Source organism: Triturus cristatus, chromosome 1_2, assembly GCF_964204655.1.
Source record: "Triturus cristatus chromosome 1_2, aTriCri1.1, whole genome shotgun sequence".
NCBI lineage: Eukaryota > Metazoa > Chordata > Amphibia > Caudata > Salamandridae > Triturus > Triturus cristatus.
In genome coordinates, this window is record NC_140580.1 from 1,162,452,868 (window position 1) to 1,162,471,999 (window position 19,132).

The 19,132-nt window shown below is 47.4% G+C and overlaps 1 protein-coding gene across 1 annotated transcript in view; it reads right to left on the reverse strand.

Annotated features, from left to right (window-relative positions):
* Window positions 1–19,132, reverse strand: part of HMCN2 (hemicentin 2) — a 769,579-nt gene that overhangs the window by 435,062 nt on the left and 315,385 nt on the right. Inside the window, exons 17-22 of the mRNA XM_085613971.1 lie at window positions 18,949–19,044; window positions 15,127–15,254; window positions 5,510–5,654; window positions 4,970–5,082; window positions 3,277–3,436; window positions 1,632–1,806 (exon numbers count right to left, since the gene is read on the reverse strand). Coding sequence (XP_085470097.1) covers window positions 1,632–1,806; window positions 3,277–3,436; window positions 4,970–5,082; window positions 5,510–5,654; window positions 15,127–15,254; window positions 18,949–19,044 — 817 coding nt within the window. The remainder of the gene's footprint in view (window positions 1–1,631; window positions 1,807–3,276; window positions 3,437–4,969; window positions 5,083–5,509; window positions 5,655–15,126; window positions 15,255–18,948; window positions 19,045–19,132) is intronic.

Consider the following 19,132-nt stretch of genomic DNA (forward strand, 5'->3'; position numbering starts at 1 on the left):
ACATATATACATATATATAGAGTGTGGCTCACTGGTTAGAGGCGGCAGACCCGGAAGCAGAGGTCGGCCCGGGACCAGGGTTCGATTCCCGACACGGCAGGGTCTTGGGCCAAGGTCAGCGGACTCGATAATTCTCGCCTCGGTGCCTACTCTAACCATGGATCCTACTCGGCAACTCTGGGCAATAGCTTGCTTAATCTCCACTTACGGCCCCATCAGCGCCGGGGATGCTTGTCTTCACCTTGGACATGCCCAGTAGGGACCATCTCACAGGGAAAGCCAGGATGGGTTCCCCAGCGGTATACAGAGCCGGGACGCCCCGTTGCTGGGGCAGCTGTGCGCTTTACAAGTATACAACATTTACATTTACATTTACATATGCATGCATACATACTTGCATACATACACACATGCAGGCATACATACATGAAAGCATACATACATACATACATACATACATACATACATGCAGGCATACATACATACATACATACATACATACATACATGCATACATACATATATACATACACACATACATACATACATGCACACATACATACATACAGAGCTCACAGGCATCAGGCCTTCCTCTAGGCACAAGGACGTGTTTGCACGCCATTGGTAGAGAGATCCCGCCACAGGTAGCTCTCTGAAGGAGTGTGCCAGGATCTCTGGTACTAGGTGAATCTCTCAAGCACTAAGCAGATCTCTCAGGCACACCTCTCAGTCCCTTTGTTTACTCCACAACAGCCCACAGAGATAGAAACACAGCCAATACAGTTCTGCACTGGCAGCCCGTCTTCTATTCCCACAAACAGTAATGGAAATAAAAGAAGGGCTGTAGTTCTTCCTCCCAGACGGTGTGCATGCTGTTCCATGGCGGGGACAAATGTAGAATCGAAGCAGAGCTATGGAAGGAGATGCTTGTGTGCATGACAAAAAATAAATGGAGAAAAATATTAAATGTAACTCCCTCTACACCCCTGCCTCAGGCCAACGCCCGCTGCATGCTCAGTGCTCTGAAAAAACATCCCGTAAATCTGAGCAACGGGGGCTTGCCTGGATACGCTCCACCCCCTCAAGAGGCGTGAGTAAATGGGTGGACTGGTGGTCCACATGATGTAAGGGGTAATCCCCCAAAATGGCGAGCACCGATTGGTTAGGGCCACGGTGAAATTTGGCTCCTCAGGTGGGCAGGGCAGCTTAGGGGTGCCACTGCTGCCTGTCCTTGGATCGCCCGTAAGTTGACCCACCATGCTGGCATCTTTCTTATGCAAATAAACCCGCAGCAATGTTTTCTCCAACAAACAGTGCGTCTTGTGTGTTCTTTATTATGAGATTGCTGTGTTTGCGGGAGGGGCATGTTGCTAATATTGGCTCTAAGGCCGACACCCGCTGCATGCCCAGTGCTCGGAAAAAACATTCTGGCTGGCACGTATTCCTTTTTTTACCAACTAAGCACTGTTTAAACATGTGAGCAGCAGTTTACCTGAAACTGCCTGGCAGCCATTTATCCTGATTTACATATGGCCCCATCACCAGGAAGCGCTTACCCCAGACACTGTCCAAGTGAAGGCCCCGTCCCGACCTTCTAAACCCATCCCCATACAGCGTGCCGGCGGCTCTCACCTGGGTGAAGTGATGGGCAAAGGGAGGCCACCCCTCTTCCAGACCACCTGGGGGGCAGGTGCCCCATGGACCTCGCAGGGCAGCATAATCTGCCTCCCCAGGACTCCCACCAGCTTGATTGGTCCTGGCGTCTCTTGCACATCCTGCGAATGGCTGCCGCTGATCCTCGGTTTGGCTAGAAGGGGGAAACAACAATGGGCACATGGGTGAGGCCACTGATGTGCTGGTCTGGGCATGCCCTCCCTGCACTTCAGAGGCTGGGGCTCCACTCTGCCTGTATCAGGTGCCTGGCAGCCATGCCTTGTGGGCATCCAGCACTATTAGCAGGGCCACTGGACTCATGCAGCATGACAGGGCCAGATTGTGCGGCAGGGTTAAGTAAATTATGCAGCAAGAAAATACACATTATGTGGCATAGTGCAGCACATTTTGTAATAATATTACTACATTATTTCGTCATTTTTAAACTTGGGAACACTGTCTGGGCATTGGCTTTACCTCATTAGTGTCATTTTAATACACAAATATAGTAATAAGAAGCAAAAAGGTGACAAGCTCAGCTTTGCAAAGAGCCTTTCACTGCGCGGCAATACGTGCCTCTGCGTTCTTATAACTTACAAACTGTTTGAGATAAAAACAATTTTTTTTGTTAATATCTGCAGATTATGTGGCATCTGATTGGTTATGTGTCAAATGCGGCAAATCTATAATTATGCATAATCACAGTGGCCACACAACCGCATAATTCCAGTTCTCCTGACTGTTAGCCACAAGCCAATCATCACAAGCCAGATGGGACATCCCTGGGCTCCGCACATGCGCAGAGTTACACATCAGGTCTTGCGGTCAGCATGATCTACCGGGATGGTGCATGTCCATCAATGGGGGGGGGGTGGGGGGGGGGGGGGTCACAGGCTTAATTCTCTGCCCTGTCTTTAGAGTCAGGGAAAATTTAGGTCATTGCGCTGAGCCTTCCACTTGAGCACCCACACATTTTGCGTTACCCTGTTAAATGGCGGGTCCTGGACCTTGACACTTCTTACGGGCTGTGCAGCTCTCGATCCGTCAAAACAACAAGGTGACAAGTATCGAGGAATAAAAACCTCAACTAACTGCTATATCATCATGGTACATATATATAAATATATGTATATGTAGAATTGTATATATCGTCAAGGCGCATAGATGAGCGGTCAAACACAATGGTCCGGATTCACGAAGGTAACTTACACTTTAGAGTAAAGCAGATGTTTGAGAAAGTTTACTGCTTTTTGCTTATTCACAAAATACGAGAGTAAGTTACTACTTATAAAAAACAGTAGTAAGTCCAGCACTACACATGGCAACACTCTCTAACAGAAATTAATGGAGGTAGGAAATTAAAATAAAATCCCATCGGAAATAATGTTAAAAAATATCAATTATCTAAAATAAGTGAAAAATAGAAATAAATATAATTTAATGTTAAAAAAGTGCATATTTATGATAAAATATTGAAATATGTTATTTTAAGTGTAAACATGAATGTAGCCATATAATATAATTACATTAATTCTATCAATACTATGCATCACTTCTATAATTCTATACATGTGATGCTCATGCGTCATACATGCTGCAGAGGCCATGCTTGAAACTCTCTTACTGTAGACAGACAGCCGGACCTCCTGCCGGGAGACCCCGGCCACATTGGTAGCTGTGCAGGTGAAGACCCCAGAGTCCCTGGCAGAGGGCAGGGGCAGGAGCAGGCTGCCATCTCTGTTGATTTGATGAAACGGGCTCCGCAGAGACATAACATCATTCCCCTGTAAAAGGAAGACCAAGGGATGGCTGTGGGGGAATGTAAGGTCAATAGAAAGATAAGCGAGAGGTGGTGAGGAGTGAGAGGACGTGGGCAGACACATGGCGGGCAGAGCAGGGGCACCACTCTGGCACTCCAGGAAGTTTGGAATTATCCCTGAAGACAGAGGGAAGGGCTCGGGCAGCACTTACTAAGCAGTAATGTATGTGCGAAGATGGTAGCGACACCATACCCGCTGCATCGCAATGTTCTGTGATGCCCAATTCCGCGTGACATAGCACCACGCATGTACGCCTCACTGTCACTCCTGGTATCATGTACATCAGCAGCTGTACTGAGATCCAGCCTTGGCACGTCTGCATGTACATGGCTTGCACACAGGGTGAGGCACACTGGTTCCAGAGGATGGCACAGAGAGCCCAGATTCTGCCACAGCGGACCCTGAGTGCACTGTACAGTGCACAGGATACACCTAGGGTCACACTTGTACCACACCACGTCACTCAGGATCCAAAGCATGGCACAGTGAAGCCAGAGGAAGGCACCACATTCTGCCGCAGTGGACCCTGAGTGCAGTGCACAGGACACACACAGGAGACACATAGGGGCACACCTGTATTACACCACACCACTCAGGATCCAAGGCATGACACTCTGGAGCCAGAGAAAGGCACGGACAATCCACATTCTGCCGCAGTGGACCCTGCGGGCAGTGCACAGTGCACAGGACACACGCAGGTGCACACGCGTACCACAACACACAACTCAGGATTCAGGGCACGTGGGGTCTGAGGAGGGCACACAGGCTCCAGTTTCTGCCAGAGTGGATCCTTTCGGCAGTACACAGGACACATATAGGGGCACACCTATATCACTCTGCACCACCCAGGATCTAGATGGTGGCAAAGTGGAGCCAGGGTATGGCACACCGGAACCACATTCTGCTGCAGTGGGTCTTGTATGCCATAGACAGGACACATAAAGGCGCAGATCTGTATCACGCTGCATCGTTCAGGGTCCATGGGGTGGCACAGTGGAGCTAGGGGATGGCACACAGACACCACATTCTTCCGCAGTGGGTCATGTGTTCAGTACACACAACACACACAGTGGCACACCTGATCAAATTGTACTATTCGGGATCAAAGGTGCTGCACAATGGAATGAGAGCATGGCCCAGTGTACACAGAGTGCGAGAGTGGCACATCAGACTCAGGGCTTGCCCTACAGGAGCCAGAAAGTGGCACAGATGGTGTGGCAACCAGGACACAAAAGTCACACAGGACAGTGGAGTCAAGGTGGAAGCACACTGGATACAAAGTGTGGGTCAGAGGGCGGCACACAGACACGTAGCATGGCACACTGGAGTCACACACTCGAGTCAGAGGGTGGCATACACAACAAAGTATATAGGTTAATACTACAGGGCGTGGCTTACAGGAGAGAACAGAGACAGGAAGGGAGATGGAGTGTCGAACGGAAGTAAGTCAATGCTCTTCGCAGTGATGGAGTAGAGGTCTTCTCCAGTGGGACTTACCTTGGTCCAGATGATGTGGGGGCGGGGGTGCCCGTTCGCAGCACACAGGAGGGTGACCGCCTCACCCTCTGTAGTAGTGTAATTCACAGGTCCAGGGTGAATGCTGGGAACTTCTACAAACAAACAAGGGTACAAGTGTGAAACGCATGTAACGGTGTGGAGACATCTCCAAGATTCAGACCGGGCCGCTCTTCAATCCTAAGAGAGGACCCCTCTTCTGCAGCTGCAGAGTCCAGTGCACCCTTCATACGATATGCGTCTATCAGGGGCTGATGGGCCTCAGTCTCGAAACCCATCCTAACAATGCGGAACCGAAGGGCAGCGAAAACCAATGACCAGAGAAACATGGTCTAATGTTCTAACCCATGTTGTGATACAATGGGAAATGTCTGGAGGTATTCTGTACTTTGGGCAGTGATAAGTGATAAGTAAGAGGGGGCTACGGACGGGGGGGTCCTTTTTAATGCAATGACACAGTTGTTTGAAAAAGTGACTCATTACAGAAGGTTAGACTTGCACTATAAGATCACACACGCTTACCGTGGACATTAAGAATCACATCTTGACTGGCAGAGCCGATTGCATTGGTGAGCTCACAGGTGTACTTCCCAGCATGCTCCTGGGATGTCATGTCTATACGGAGAGTTCCATCGCTGCGCAGCGAGACGCGACTGCTTGGCTTCACCTAGTGAAAAGACGGTAGATGGTTAAGGAAGGTCTTCCTACAGAAGGTCCCTATATTCCGTGCTGGTGGGCATGGCTGTGCTCTTCCGCCCAGAGGGCCTTCTTCCTCTCAATCATCAGGTCTGCCATCAAAGATGTATCTCATTGGCTGTGTCCCTCCATCCACTAACCGCTTCCGGTATTGGGTGCCATAAGAAGAATTCTATCCTACAGGGAAACGGTGACGTGTCCTGAAAGGTCTCACCTCTGTGGGGCTCATGATCAGACTACAACAACTGGGTCTCGATTCGGAAACTCCGAACAGATCTCTCATCAAATCAGGTAGAGCATTAAACACAAAGAGTAAGCGGTGGATTACTCTTCTGAGTAGGAAAGTTTCATGGTGCATTGAGACTCCGCCCTCATGTTTCAAACACAGAAGGCAAAAGGGCAGAGACAGTACCGGTTACTAAATAACATTTCCAGTCTGCTGTTCTCCTTCTAGAACCACCCTTAAGGCAAGCATATCCAAAATAAAACCTATCCAGAGACCAGTGACTTCTCAACGTGCTGTGAACTGAGTCACCACCAGGTGTAGGGGTAACTTAAGGTTATGGGAGGGTGTGACTGACTGAGCAGGTCTGAGATCTATGGACTTGAGGCTGAAGTCAGTGAAAGAATTTTACAGGCCTGTCGGTGGGTCAAGGTCGATTCAGCGACAGGCTGCTCCTCCAATCCTCTCTGCCGAGCACACATGGTCACACATATGCCAATTCTAATTACCATTTTATGTGAAGGGTCGTGAAGGTGGTACACGGCTGTCGAAATACCGACAGCACCATGAAACAACAGAAGCAAAGTGGAAGGAGATGACTTGTGAGATATGCAGATGGAGGATTTCAGAAAGATGTGAGGAAAGAGATGGCAAACATAGCTGATAAATGGAGAAATTACAGAGGGAAGGGGTGTGAAGGAAAGAACAGGCGTGTTTGAGACACTCTGACGACCACTGTCCCTTCCACTGGCCTAGAATGTTCAACTCATGTTCACAGAATTGAAACATTTTCTATTCCAATTACTCAGAAAAAAATCCCTGTTATTATCTATTGAACTGATATTGCTAACAAGCATTAGCAACGCCAAGAGGACTAGCATGTATATGGTCTTCAGATACTGGTCATTCCTTTTATTTAGTGGCGAGCAAGAGTAACTCGAAGTGAAACACATTTAACAGAAGAATGTCACTCATAGGCCAGCTGAAACCAGAGAAATGTCTCACATACACAATATGAAACCGTGGCTGCTATGCGGGCTGCATCTTGCGCCCCCCCCTCAATCCATATTTTTACAAGGAGGCTTGTAACGGGTCAAGGAAAGAGAGGACAAGAGCACACAAGGCCTCTCAGCAGAGAGAATCACATCCAACGGGGCTTCCCAGCCACTAGCTGGGACAGGGATATTCGGGGAACACCACGAGACTGTGCACCCCTCTGAGCACTGCTCAACCCTCTGTCATCTAAGCACACACTCACACTTCTCACCCAACCTTCAGCTTTCAGATGAGAGGTTTTCTGAGGGCCAGCTTACAGTACTGGGGCCACTTCAACTTCAATTACCAAAATGGTTACCTGTAGGAGTAGTTTTGCAGCTTGAACATTCACCTGGATTCACCTGCTGAGCATTATTCCACCATCTAGTGGTTGACTCAGGAATTATTGCCCAAACGGGTCATTGTTGACCAGTTTGTGCCACGTCTGTGCCACGCCCTTCCCTCGGTGACATCAGATGCCCACCTTGGAAGTCCCTCTGCACGGTCGCCATCTTCAGATTCTTTTTCCCCCTTTCCCTTGACTACTTTTATGCGTGTTGTGACTTTCCCGTATTTTTCTCACTTCCATTTGACCTTTCTTGTTATCCACAGGGAGGTGCAAGGGTCGTATGTGAATCCAGAATATGCTTCACGCTGCAAAACTACTCCTGCAGGTGAGTAACCATTTCCTTTTGCACCATGAATCTTTTCTGGATTCACAACTGTGAATTGATTATGTAGTGGTATTGGCCCGCCCTGGGAGGTTGGTTTGAAATTACTTTATGGATGCAAACAGGAGCTTCTGCACTTCCTGTCCCACCTGTGCCTCTTTGTTTGCTCTGTGAAGGTGTGTGGGGAAGACCACAAGGCTGCCATCCATCTGTCCATCATGGAGTCACTCTGTGAATTCTAATGCAGCGCCTTGACTCCTTTTAGAGTGCACTCCGGTTCCTTGCGCTACCACTACACCAGCTTTTTTGTAGCATGTCTGGACTGTTTAGACTATCCACCCTGCATGGTCTCGCTGCTCACCAGTGCGCCCTTGTTGGTTGGTGAGAATGAGACGAAGAACTGGTTAGTTTTCCTGATATTTCTTGTATCTCGTAAGTACTACATGACTGACCGCCCTTCCTATGTCCACTGTTCTTGGTGAGTCTATCTTCTTTGCCCATTCCAGGAACCCCTAAATCACTGGGGCTTTGAAGAAACTTCAACCTGTGACCCCTCTGGAGTATGATACTATGGCAGAGAGGTGAACCTTAAGAGAGACGTATCAGAATCCCTCAACTAGAGTGCGGGTGAGATACTTGACCATCGTGGCTCCTTGTGTCCACTAGTGTTTTGCTCTTTGTCCTTTACACCAATTTTGAATCTGTTCCACTTTGACGTACAGCATCACTCTCTGCTCCCTCTGCCGGCTTCTTTGGTGTAGTCGTCTTATTTTACCTTTATGAATCAAGCCCCCTGTGTTAGGTCTTATGTTTGGTGGGGTTTGTACCAGTTCCATATTACCCATGCTGTATCATGTTTCAAATCCATTGGTTTGAGGTGATTATTTTCCTGTTCTTTGAGAAACCCTCGGATTCTGAATCCTATAGGTGTGAGTGTAGGGAGGGGCTTGATGGCGAGTCATTTGCTCGGATGCCCTGCTGCTTGAGACAAGGCGCATCTTCTTCTGGCCGCCCTCCAATGGGCTGGCTTGCTGTGCTGGGGTATTGCCACTGAGGCAGTGTGCTCAGTGAGCTGTCTTAGGCACAAAGCTGGTGTGAGGGGCGACTGACTGTGATCCTCCCCTAACCGACGGTCTTCTTTGTGTTGGCCTCCTCAGAGAAATCCCCTGAACTGGAGAACTCCCCTGGCTTTGGCACTGTTGCTGTTCATTTTCTGCAGTGTATCGCCCAACAGGTTGTTGCCCATTAAGGGTATATTTCGCACCATGACTTGCAGCTTCTGTTTGAAACTTGAGACTCATAGCCATGCGTGTCTTCTCAGGGCAGTGCCCTCACACAGCTGTCTACTCACCATATCCACCACCTCTAGTGCTGATTCGAGATAGCCATGCCTTCTTGGGCGAGCCTGTTTGCTCTGGCTTGCTATTGGTCCAGGAGATGCTGCATAAGCGCATACATTTCCTCGCACTGCTGGTGAGCATATTGGTCGTGGAGAGTGTTAAAGTTGGTGATGCTCTACTGGGTTGCAGCCAGCCTCTCCATTTTTCTCCCCATCATTTCCATCTTCTAGCTCTCCCTGCCCGGTGGGGACCCATGGTGGTTGGAGCATTTTCCCTCTTGAATGCACTAGTCACGATAATGGATTCTGCCCCCACATTGCCTCTGATGTAAGGGGGCTCTTACAAAGAACGCTTGTAATTCTTGATTACCTTTGGGGTCCCCGCTTTTGCTGTCGCCGGTTCCTTGAAGGCCTCATGTCCTTGTCTGAGACACGTGGCAGCATAGGGAGAAACTGGTTTACCTCGGAATTGGGAAGAGGGTTTCCATCAGGGAACAGGACTCAGTCTGTTCTTCCTCTAGTTGGACACCATATGAGTCCACTGGCCTTTTGATCAGAGAATTTTACATTGTGATGTCATTTGATAGGAAGGTCCTGGGAGGTGTCAACTCCATCCTAGAGGGAGCCGACTTCTGTGTCCTACCACCCTTCCTCCTCTGGGTCTCGCAGGAAACTGATCTAACTGACCTTCTTCCTGCTCGCAGAAGAGTTCCTCTCCGTCCTTCTCTTTGGGCTCAGGGGTTGTTGGAGACTCCAGCTCTACCAGTTTTACCTCTTGCTCCTTTCCTGCTTGGAGCATCAATGGGATGTTGAAAGGAAACAGGCTTTTTGGAGCTTTATCCCCAGACCCCACACTTTGTGCCTACTAGGCACTGGTGTAATGGTTCTGAAATACCCTGAGCCTTGAAACACAGTACTCAGTGAATGGGCTCTGAGCATTCGAATGGTGCACGTTTAATTGGCTTATACCGATTGGCATAGCCTAACTTACTTACATGTCCCTAGTATATGGTACATGGGGTACCCAGGGCATGGAAGTTACCCACCCTGAGTGGGAGAAGGTAAAACATGGCTCCCAGTCCGCCGCTGCAGACTGGAAGGGCAGCTTAAAACTGCTAACTCCCTTTGCCATAGTCCTCCCTTCTAATATATGTAAGTCACCCCTAAGGTAGGCCTGTCGAGCTCGAAGGCAGGGTGCTGGATATTGAACATGCACTTTAACATGTTCCAAAAGTAAAAGCCCTCAATTGTCGTTTTTACTGTGCACTACTACTAGCAGCCCCTTTGGCAAGTGCAGAGCTGGAGGCGGGCACCCCAGCCCTGCTAGCTTCTGAATGAGAATACTAAGGTTGGCGCTGTCAGGTAACACAAGAATCAGTGCATTAAGTCCAATATAATTCTTAGATCGAATTTAATGTCACTGGTGGGAAAAGTGCAACTTTAGAAGTTGCCTCTCTAGTTGCCCAAGATATCCAGTGCCCGTTTACGGTCGCACACAAGGACTGTCCTCACAGACAGCCTCCTGCCATCCTGGGGAGGAGTGAACAATGCCCAGGAGAGGACACAATAGAAGGCTGCATAGGGGAGCGGTGTTGAAGGTGTCAAATTCGTCTGCAGGAAGCCAAACGAGTGTTAGCCAAAACCTTCAAAGTAGAAGCCGCCGAAGGGTAAATGGGAGAGGGGTCACTCTACTGTATAGGCAAACAGGCTGGCACTAGGGGCAGAGATTGGAAACCAGTTGTCAAACGGTTTATTCAGGAGTGTGTAACTTCCTTGGTAGCCACAATTCTGGGTTGGGCGAGGGAGCTCTGCACGCTAAAAGAGGGGTCTGCCATGTTGGAAAAGGGCTGAATGGAGCTTTCTGAGATAGTTAAATACCACACTTCACAGAAAGTAGAAATAAGGAGGGAGGGAACGTGGTAGTCCATTGACTGCAACCTCCCATGAGGGCATTTTCTGGGCATAAAAAGGGCACCCTTGGCATCCAAAACTCATATCTTGTGGGACTGGAGAAGAGGAGCGAAGAAGGACTGCCCTGCTGCACCAGGGACCCAGCGAAGAGAGGCTGCACCGACGTGGACTGAACCTGCTGCACCTGGTGGCTAGCAAAAAACAAGGGTTTTGTGCCTGCTGTGTACTGCTTGTCGAGAAGACGAATCCTGAATCCAGTCAAAGTAGGAGACTCAAGTGGTCAGTTGGCTGGCTTCCTGTTCACAGCACAGGGCCACAACAGCTGAAGAAACTTTCTGGGGCGAGTTGGTAGCCCAGATTATTGGATCACTGCAGGACCCGCGAAAGTCACCAGACTGCAGAAGGCAAGCTACAGCCACGAAAAGAAGAGCCTGTATTTAGCGACTGGTAGGGCATGCTGATGCTGGAAGTCGACCTTGAGGCCCGACTGACTCCCTGACGGAGTTTGTCACCTAAAGTAACTACTAGTAGCAGCGTTGCTACCTACCCAAGTTTTTCTTGAAAAAGTGTCAAATTAGTTGAACTGCCAGTGCTTGTTTGCGGTTGAGTAAAAAGTGCTGATTTACTATACCTTGTAAATTCTGTATCACCGGACACCTCCGGCGGATCTTTTTTGTTTTGGTGCAAAAAATGATGCAGTCTAAACTATTTTTATAATTTGGTGTCAGACCTCTTGAGTGCTTTGTTTAATTCTCTTTCAGTTCTCTTGGTGCTGTCTAAATGCGTTACACTTGTTCCATTGAGAAAGCCTGCCTTCAGAACCACAGCTACCCAAGATTGAGCTAAAGGTTTAACAAACAAAACCTACTGGACCTAGAGGGGTTGGTAAGTGTTTTACACGCTGAGCTCTCACAACCACACAATATAATACACCCGATTTCCTCGCAGATGTGATATCTCTTGAGGGAATTGTCAATCTACCTCTTCTTCTGCATGAGGGCGTCTGTCTCAGCTTCAAGCTTACCTTTCTTTCTTTCGACATCAAGAGAACTTTGTTTGACATTGAGTGTGGCACCCTTTCTCTCCAGCACTGAGGCCTCCTTCTCTGGAACTCTGGTTCCCTCTCATGCTCTCAGTCGCCTTTCGGAGTCGAGGCTGGTTCTGAGGGTTTACCGCCAATGGTACTCTTTCGACCTCGACCCTTGGGTTCCTTATGTTTATGCTCACCTTTCATCCCCGCTGTTTTTGGTGTTGGGGCCACTTTCAATTTTGAGCCTAATTGCTTCAGCTCAGCACTGCTGCGCCCCTGAGTTACCTGGTGTTTCTTCAACTCCTCTTTCGACGATATCTTTGACTATGCCTTCTCTGTTTCGGTGACCCTTTCGGTGTTGAAGTCTTCTCCCTGCACTCTCTTGGTGTCTTCGAGGCGCTCCTCGTCTGTGGAGGGGCCGCAGTTCCTGAGCCATGCTGTAATGAGCTCACTTCTGTTTTCCCCTTGTCTTCAGTATTTTTAATTGAAATTCATAGAAACATTCCAGTCCTGAGCGTTGTGGTCTTAAGGTAAAAAAAAAAGATTACAAACCTCGTGGCTGTCTGTTTGCATTTATAGTGGCACTTCAGGTAATATCTAAAAGGGGTTTGCACCGTCCCCTGTGTGCCTTGTCTTACCATCGAGGGTGATGTCTCTCTGAATTCTGTTTTTTTCTCTGTGGAAAACCTTCCTCCATGTTTTGCTGTAACCTTGGATTTTGTTCTGGCTTCTTTGTGTTTTCCCAAAAATCCTTCTGTGAAACACTCAGGTTTTCTTGAAAATCTCTGGCGTTTTTACTTACGTCCATACCCAAAGTTGGAAAAAAAATCTAAAGATAGCAACAACGCACAGAGCCTTCGAGGGCGGGCATCTAAAATCACAGAGGGAGGACATGCTACCAAATGGTGGACACCACCCAGAAGATAAAAACAAGCGTTTGGCAAACCGAGAGCTATAGGGGCTGTCAATGTTAATGTCTACAGGTGTTGTTAATGCTAATGGCACATCGGCGCAGCCATGTGCACTTGGTGCTAGGTAAGGCCTGCCCTCCTCGCAGTGTCACCAGCGGATCGTGCAATATGCCCTGGCTCGTCCAGAGGCCGGAGCACTGAAAGCAACGCAACAGGCACGTATCAGCATAGAGAAATGATATCTCCACAGCAGGCCTCCGCTTACAAATGGCATCATGTAATAACAATGTAATAACAATGTTTTGGTCTCCCTGCTTGCGTGGAACAATGTATATGTTCCTACTTAGCATGTTTGTTTCCAATATATATTTCTTGTTCCATTAAGTGATAGAGATTAATAAAAGGTATCTAAAGGAAATGTATGTTTGTAAATATATAAAACATAGTCACTGCTGTTTCCATGCGATGGCCAGCCTTTAATTTGATGGATGTGACAATTGAAAATCAAGCGCACAGGCATGATAAAATAATACGCAAAAGGGAGATGTAAATATAAACTCTCCCTTCTGTGTATTTCTTGGAGGCTGTATGTGAGTGCATGTCTGAAACGTGAAAGTAAGTATTTTGAAAGTAAATCAGAATGAAAAGTAATGCTGCACGGGCAAATTATTGCGTTTATTTGTACCCTGATTTTCTGGTGAAACATTTTTAATTGTGATTTCACCCAAAACACACATTTAATTTGTGCTTCTATCACTGCAATGAAAAGAGTTCATTTAGGTATGTATTTAAAAAGAAAATCATGTGATGCAAAGCCTTCGTTTAAGCGTACGTTTTGCAATTAAATTGGATGCACTCAGAATTAAAAGTAATGTTGCACTGGCAAATCAAAATAAAAAATGAACGCAGTATGTGGAAAGTATTTGACTTTGATTTGCAGGTGCAACATTACATTTGATTATGAATGCTTGTGAATTACTGTTACAACATGCGCTTAAAGGCTTTGCATCGCTTGATTTTGTTTGTAAACACGGACCCTAATAAAGTCTTTAAATTGAAGTGATAGAAGTGTGATTTAGCCATATGTTTTGAAAGTCAATCACAGGCACACAGAATTACAAGTATATCATACCGATTCCGGACCGGAGTGTTGACGTATAACTATCATGTCTAAAATAGTTAAACAGGTGCCCTTGGAAAACAGCGTCTGTTATTTGATTGAATGCACAGCAAATGTGACGAGGTAAGAACAAGATTTACAGGCCTGTTTGTAGAGGAGCTTGAAGCAGTGAGTGAAAACACAAGCACTTGTGCTAAGTGTTCTTTAACAAAGAAAAAAGTAGTCCCTGAAACAGATCCTAAAATGGAAGCAGTGGAGGGATAGTGTAATTGGTCTATGCTCTTGGGGAGGGCTAAACAAAGGAAGAGTCATGACAAAAGCATGCCATGGACAAATGGGGAGAAAAAATATGAGAGCGACGATAGAGACAGCAAATGGGAAACCTATGGGCAGTTTGAAGCTCACAAAGTACATACAACATGTCTCTTCAAGACAGCACCTGTTCTGTCTAGCCGAGACCTAAAAAGGGACTGCCAAAATAATTTCGGACTCAACCGCTAGATAGCGGAATAATGAACAACATGTCAATCCTGATAAAACAACTCATGCAAAGTCCAGTCCCGGATTTAGGAAGCCTTTTCCAGGTCGAGTAATTTCAGTAGCTGGGAACATTCAGACACTGTGCTACAGATCTGGCTGGACCTAATGCAGACCTGGTAAGGATGTAAACAAATCAGGAGGTGGAACAGAGGGCCTATGGATTCTCATCACCTCAAGATTAACAGGAATAGGACAGATTTGGCCACAAGCACGCTTTGCTAGATATATAAATGACTCTTTCCCAATCCACTTGGAGTCACTGACTCACTCTAACCCAGCCATGCCTCCTATCACGTGATTTTGTCAGGTGATTGCACCTGCTCCAACTCTTGCAGCTTTTAAAGGAGAGTTTACTCTCAAGCTCAAAGGAAAGACTTCACATAAATTGACTCAGCCCCAGCCTCACCGAACTTTCAGAATTGGTGAAAGGTCAGGTAGTCCTTCTAAACTATCATTTTGAAAACTCATGAATGTGTAGGTGACTCGTTGCTATGCCTGTGCCCATCGAAAACAGAGCTTTTTCATGTATTCTCTATTACATAAAATTCAAAATATAAGCTAAATGCTGCATCAATTAAACATTTCCTGGTTTGGTTTGTGAAGTGATGAAAAGTGGGACAAGGAAGAACAGCTCTTGGTAGGAATGTCCAGTGTTAAGCTCACCGGGCGGCCATCTTTGGTCCAGCGGCGGACAGGGGCAGGTGTTCCTGCCAGGATGGTGCAAGGAAGTGAGACAGACTGACCATGCAGAATGCTGACCACTGGGGACCCCACAGCCACTTCAGGACCAACTGCAGAAAAAGAACCAAAAGAAAAACATGTAACATGTCTGGGGCTGGGAGAATCTGTAACAGAAGATGTAACTACACAAGACGTAAGCCTAAAGCTGAGCGGAGGTGTCTCAGAAGGTAACAATAAGAGACACAAGTCTTCGGCTGAGAGAAGTCACAGACAGTACCAACATAAGACACATGTCTAAGGCCCAAAGGAGGTGTCACAAAAGGCAATAACATGACACATATGTCTGCAGCTGAAAGGAAGCGTCACAGAAGGTAACAACATGAGGGTCATGTCTAGGGCTGAGAAGAGGTGCCACAGACGGTAACAACATCAGACACGTCTAGGGCTGAAAGAATGAGTCACAGAAAGTAACAACACGAGACACTGCAGCTGACAGAAGGTGTAACAGAAGCTAACAAAATGAAGAACAAGTCTCGGGCTGAGAGAAGGTGTCACAAGGAAACAACATGAGACAGTTCTAGGGCTCAGAGGAGGTGTCTCAAGGTAACCACATGAGGGACATGTCTATGGCTGAGAAGAGGTGTCACAGACTAACAACATAAGACACTTCTAGGGCTGAGAAGAGGTGTCTCAAGGCAACAACATGAGGGACATGTCTCGGGCTGAGAAGAGCTGTCTCCAGGTAACAACATGAGGGACATGTCTAGGGCTGAGAAGAGCTGTCTCCAGGTAACAACATGACACATGTCTCGGGCTGGAAGGAGGTGTCTCAAGGTAACAACATGAGGGACATGTCTAGGGCTGAGAAGAAGTGTCTCAAGGTAACAACATGAGGGACATGTCTCGGGCTGAGACGAGCTGTCTCAAGGTAACAACATGATACATGTCTCGGGCTGGAAGGAGGTCTCTCAAGGTAAGAACATGAGGGACATGTCTCAGGCTGAGAAGAGCTGTCTCAAGGTAACAACATGACACATGTCTCGGGCTGAGAAGAGGTGTCTCAAGGCAACAACATGAGGGACATGTCTTGGGCTGAGACGAGCTGTCTCAAGGTAACAACATGATACATGTCTCGGGCTGGAAGGAGGTCTCTCAAGGTAAGAACATGAGGGACATGTCTCGGGCTGAGACGAGCTGTCTCAAGGTAACAACATGACACATGTCTCAGGCTGGAAGGAGGTGTCTCAAGGTAAGAACATGAGGGACATGTCTCGGGCTGAGACGAGCTGTCTCAAGGTAACAACATGACACATGTCTCAAGCTGGAAGGAGGTGTCTCAAGGTAAGAACATGAGGGACATGTCTAGGGATGAGAAGAAGTGTCTCTAGGTAAAAACATGAGGGACATGTCTCAGGCTGAGAAGATGTGTCTCAAGCTAACACGAGGACACATGTCTGAAAGGAGGCATACATGTCAACACAGATGTGAGACTCCTGATTTTTAAAGGCAAAATGTGTTTTATTATTGCTTTCTTTCACCTGAAATTACTCCCATTTCAATGCAAGTCAATGATGACATTTAATTTGTGGGGTTAATTTTTGAAAACCTCCCTCTTTTCTGCTTCCAAATGCTGACATGTGTGAGGAGGGCAATTAAAACACAGGGAGGTCAAGAGGGAGTGTTTGGAGACCAATGGTGCATTGCCCCCAACAAACTATTCACCACGCACAGGGATGCTCCTGGTCTAAGAGAGCCAGTCGCGCCGGATGGCTCTCAAGCGGAGTTTCTCTTGACTGGGACGAGAACTCTCGCCCACCTTTAGGTAGAATGCTTCATCGTAGGGTTCCTCCTCACACCACCTACTAAGAGGTTTGTGGTGTGGGCTACAACTCCTCTGGCTGGGGAGGAGCGCTTGGAGAGCTCTTTTTAGAGTGGAGCCTTTGGGAGCTTGTAGGGTGTGGCTGAATGTGGCCGAGTGTGTGGTGCAGAAGTGCAGAAGTTAAAAAGAGCTCTTGGAGGACCACAACATACTTTATTAAGCATCACCAAGGAATACATTTACAACTAAGAGGGGAATAATAAACCTTCAACCCACTGATGGTGATGGGGTCAATAGGTTTTTGCAAATCTATAAACCCTACAGTGAGGTGTATGGCGTTCTTCAGGACCAATTTATGTAATCACTCTGCAGGGAGAAGTGTGCAAAAAAGTGCACAAGCTCGGGCAGGAGATGGACGGACCCTGGATATACCTCAAGTGGCTTTGCATAAAGGTGGCTGTAATTACAGAGGAAATTGTAGTTTAGAGATCAGTCAGTGGTTAGCCAGAATTTCTGAGCCGTGGATGGTTTCTGCAACAGCATGGTGATGCTATGCTGCAGTGCCTTTAGGGAAAGAGAGGTGTTTTAGTTGTTTCATTCCCAGCTCAGAGTTTATTGTATGAGGGATGTGGCGTAGACGGTACCAATAAATACTGCAGATCCCCTTCTTTGGCAGGAAGTCTCACTGATCGATTTTAATCTGTCCGCTTTTGTGGCTCTGAACAGCTTTGAGGTAGACCTCTTGCAGTGCATCTTGTCTTTGTTGACCAATGACATTCAAAATGGCAGCTGATGTTTCATCTTGTCCGCGCCCCACTGCACAAACACTGGTTGACGGTTTGGGTGCTTGACTCGAGCTTTCTTTTTGATGATCCCAGGATGTCGAGTGTGGAGCCAAGGTTGAGGGAGAGGCTGTTAAGTGGGGCTTTGGTATCTATGGCACTGAGTCAGGCCAGTTTAACCACTGCATCCATAGCCTTGAGCTCGGGGACTGATCTGAAAAGGTCCTGGGCGGATTAAGGTCGTAACAATCAATGATGGCTCTGCAAGTGGAGGATTGCTTTAGCTTTTTCAAGTCTGCAGAAGGCCCTTCGAAGGATGACTCACTTGTGTCATTTGACCTGAGGCAGGATTGGGCCATTGGTGTAGATGTTGGTTCTAAACATTCAGAGGGGGCTGAGAATGAGGACCATGTGGCCTTTATGGTGGCCCTACACTTCTGAAAATGTATGGGTGATAAGTGTTTAGAAAGTTTGCTGCCATATATGTGGATAGTTCGTGAAGAACAGGAATTCATCCTCAGTGAGACCCTTCTTCAGGCGTGTGTACGATGAGTTGCAAAGGGGGCTTCTGGGGATACACTGGGCCTGATCCACGAAGCAAATTTACACTTTTGTGTAAGTTGACGATTGTTTGCAATTCATAAAGGTATTTTACAGCTAGTACCTTTACGGCTGAGGAGTCTCCACACATAAGAACAGCCCTGTATTTTAATGTGACTCCGCAGTCATAAAGATACTACTATTAAAATACCTTTGTGAGTAGCAAACTATCGTAATTTTACACCGAGGTGTAAGGCCATCTTTGTGAATCGGGCCCCTTATTGTGGCATTTATTAGCCTTGTTCTTATTTTACTAGACATGGAGGCCACATTCAGAGTCTGGTGGACAGATACCCTGCTACCGATGCAACAGATATCCCGTCCGCCAAAGTAGAAATCGAGCCCATGGTTCTTGAAGGGTAGAGTACTGAGAGGTCTCTGGGCCTGTACTTTGAGCTGGAAAGATGCTGGCGGTGGGAGGTAGGAAAGAGGAAACAAAAGAAACCGAGACAAACAAAGAGGGTGTTGAGTTAGAGAAATCGTACAAAGAAAGCTTGGCACATGGAAGGAAAGAAGTGAAATGGACCCTTTGACTCAGGGAGCCAACTAGCATGCATCTGATGGGGCAGCCAGCAGCATCGCACCCGAGGATCAGGCACTCACCCAAGCCGGTGACCGTGAGCCGAACCTCAGCGCGGATTTTCCCAAATGTGTTTTGGGCTTCACAGACATATATGCCCTGGTCTTCCAGCATCACACCTGGAGGAGGAGGAAGGAGAGATAATAGCACACACGTGTACAGGCGGGACACTCTCACTATATTGGATGGCGCTCTCATTTCATGTGG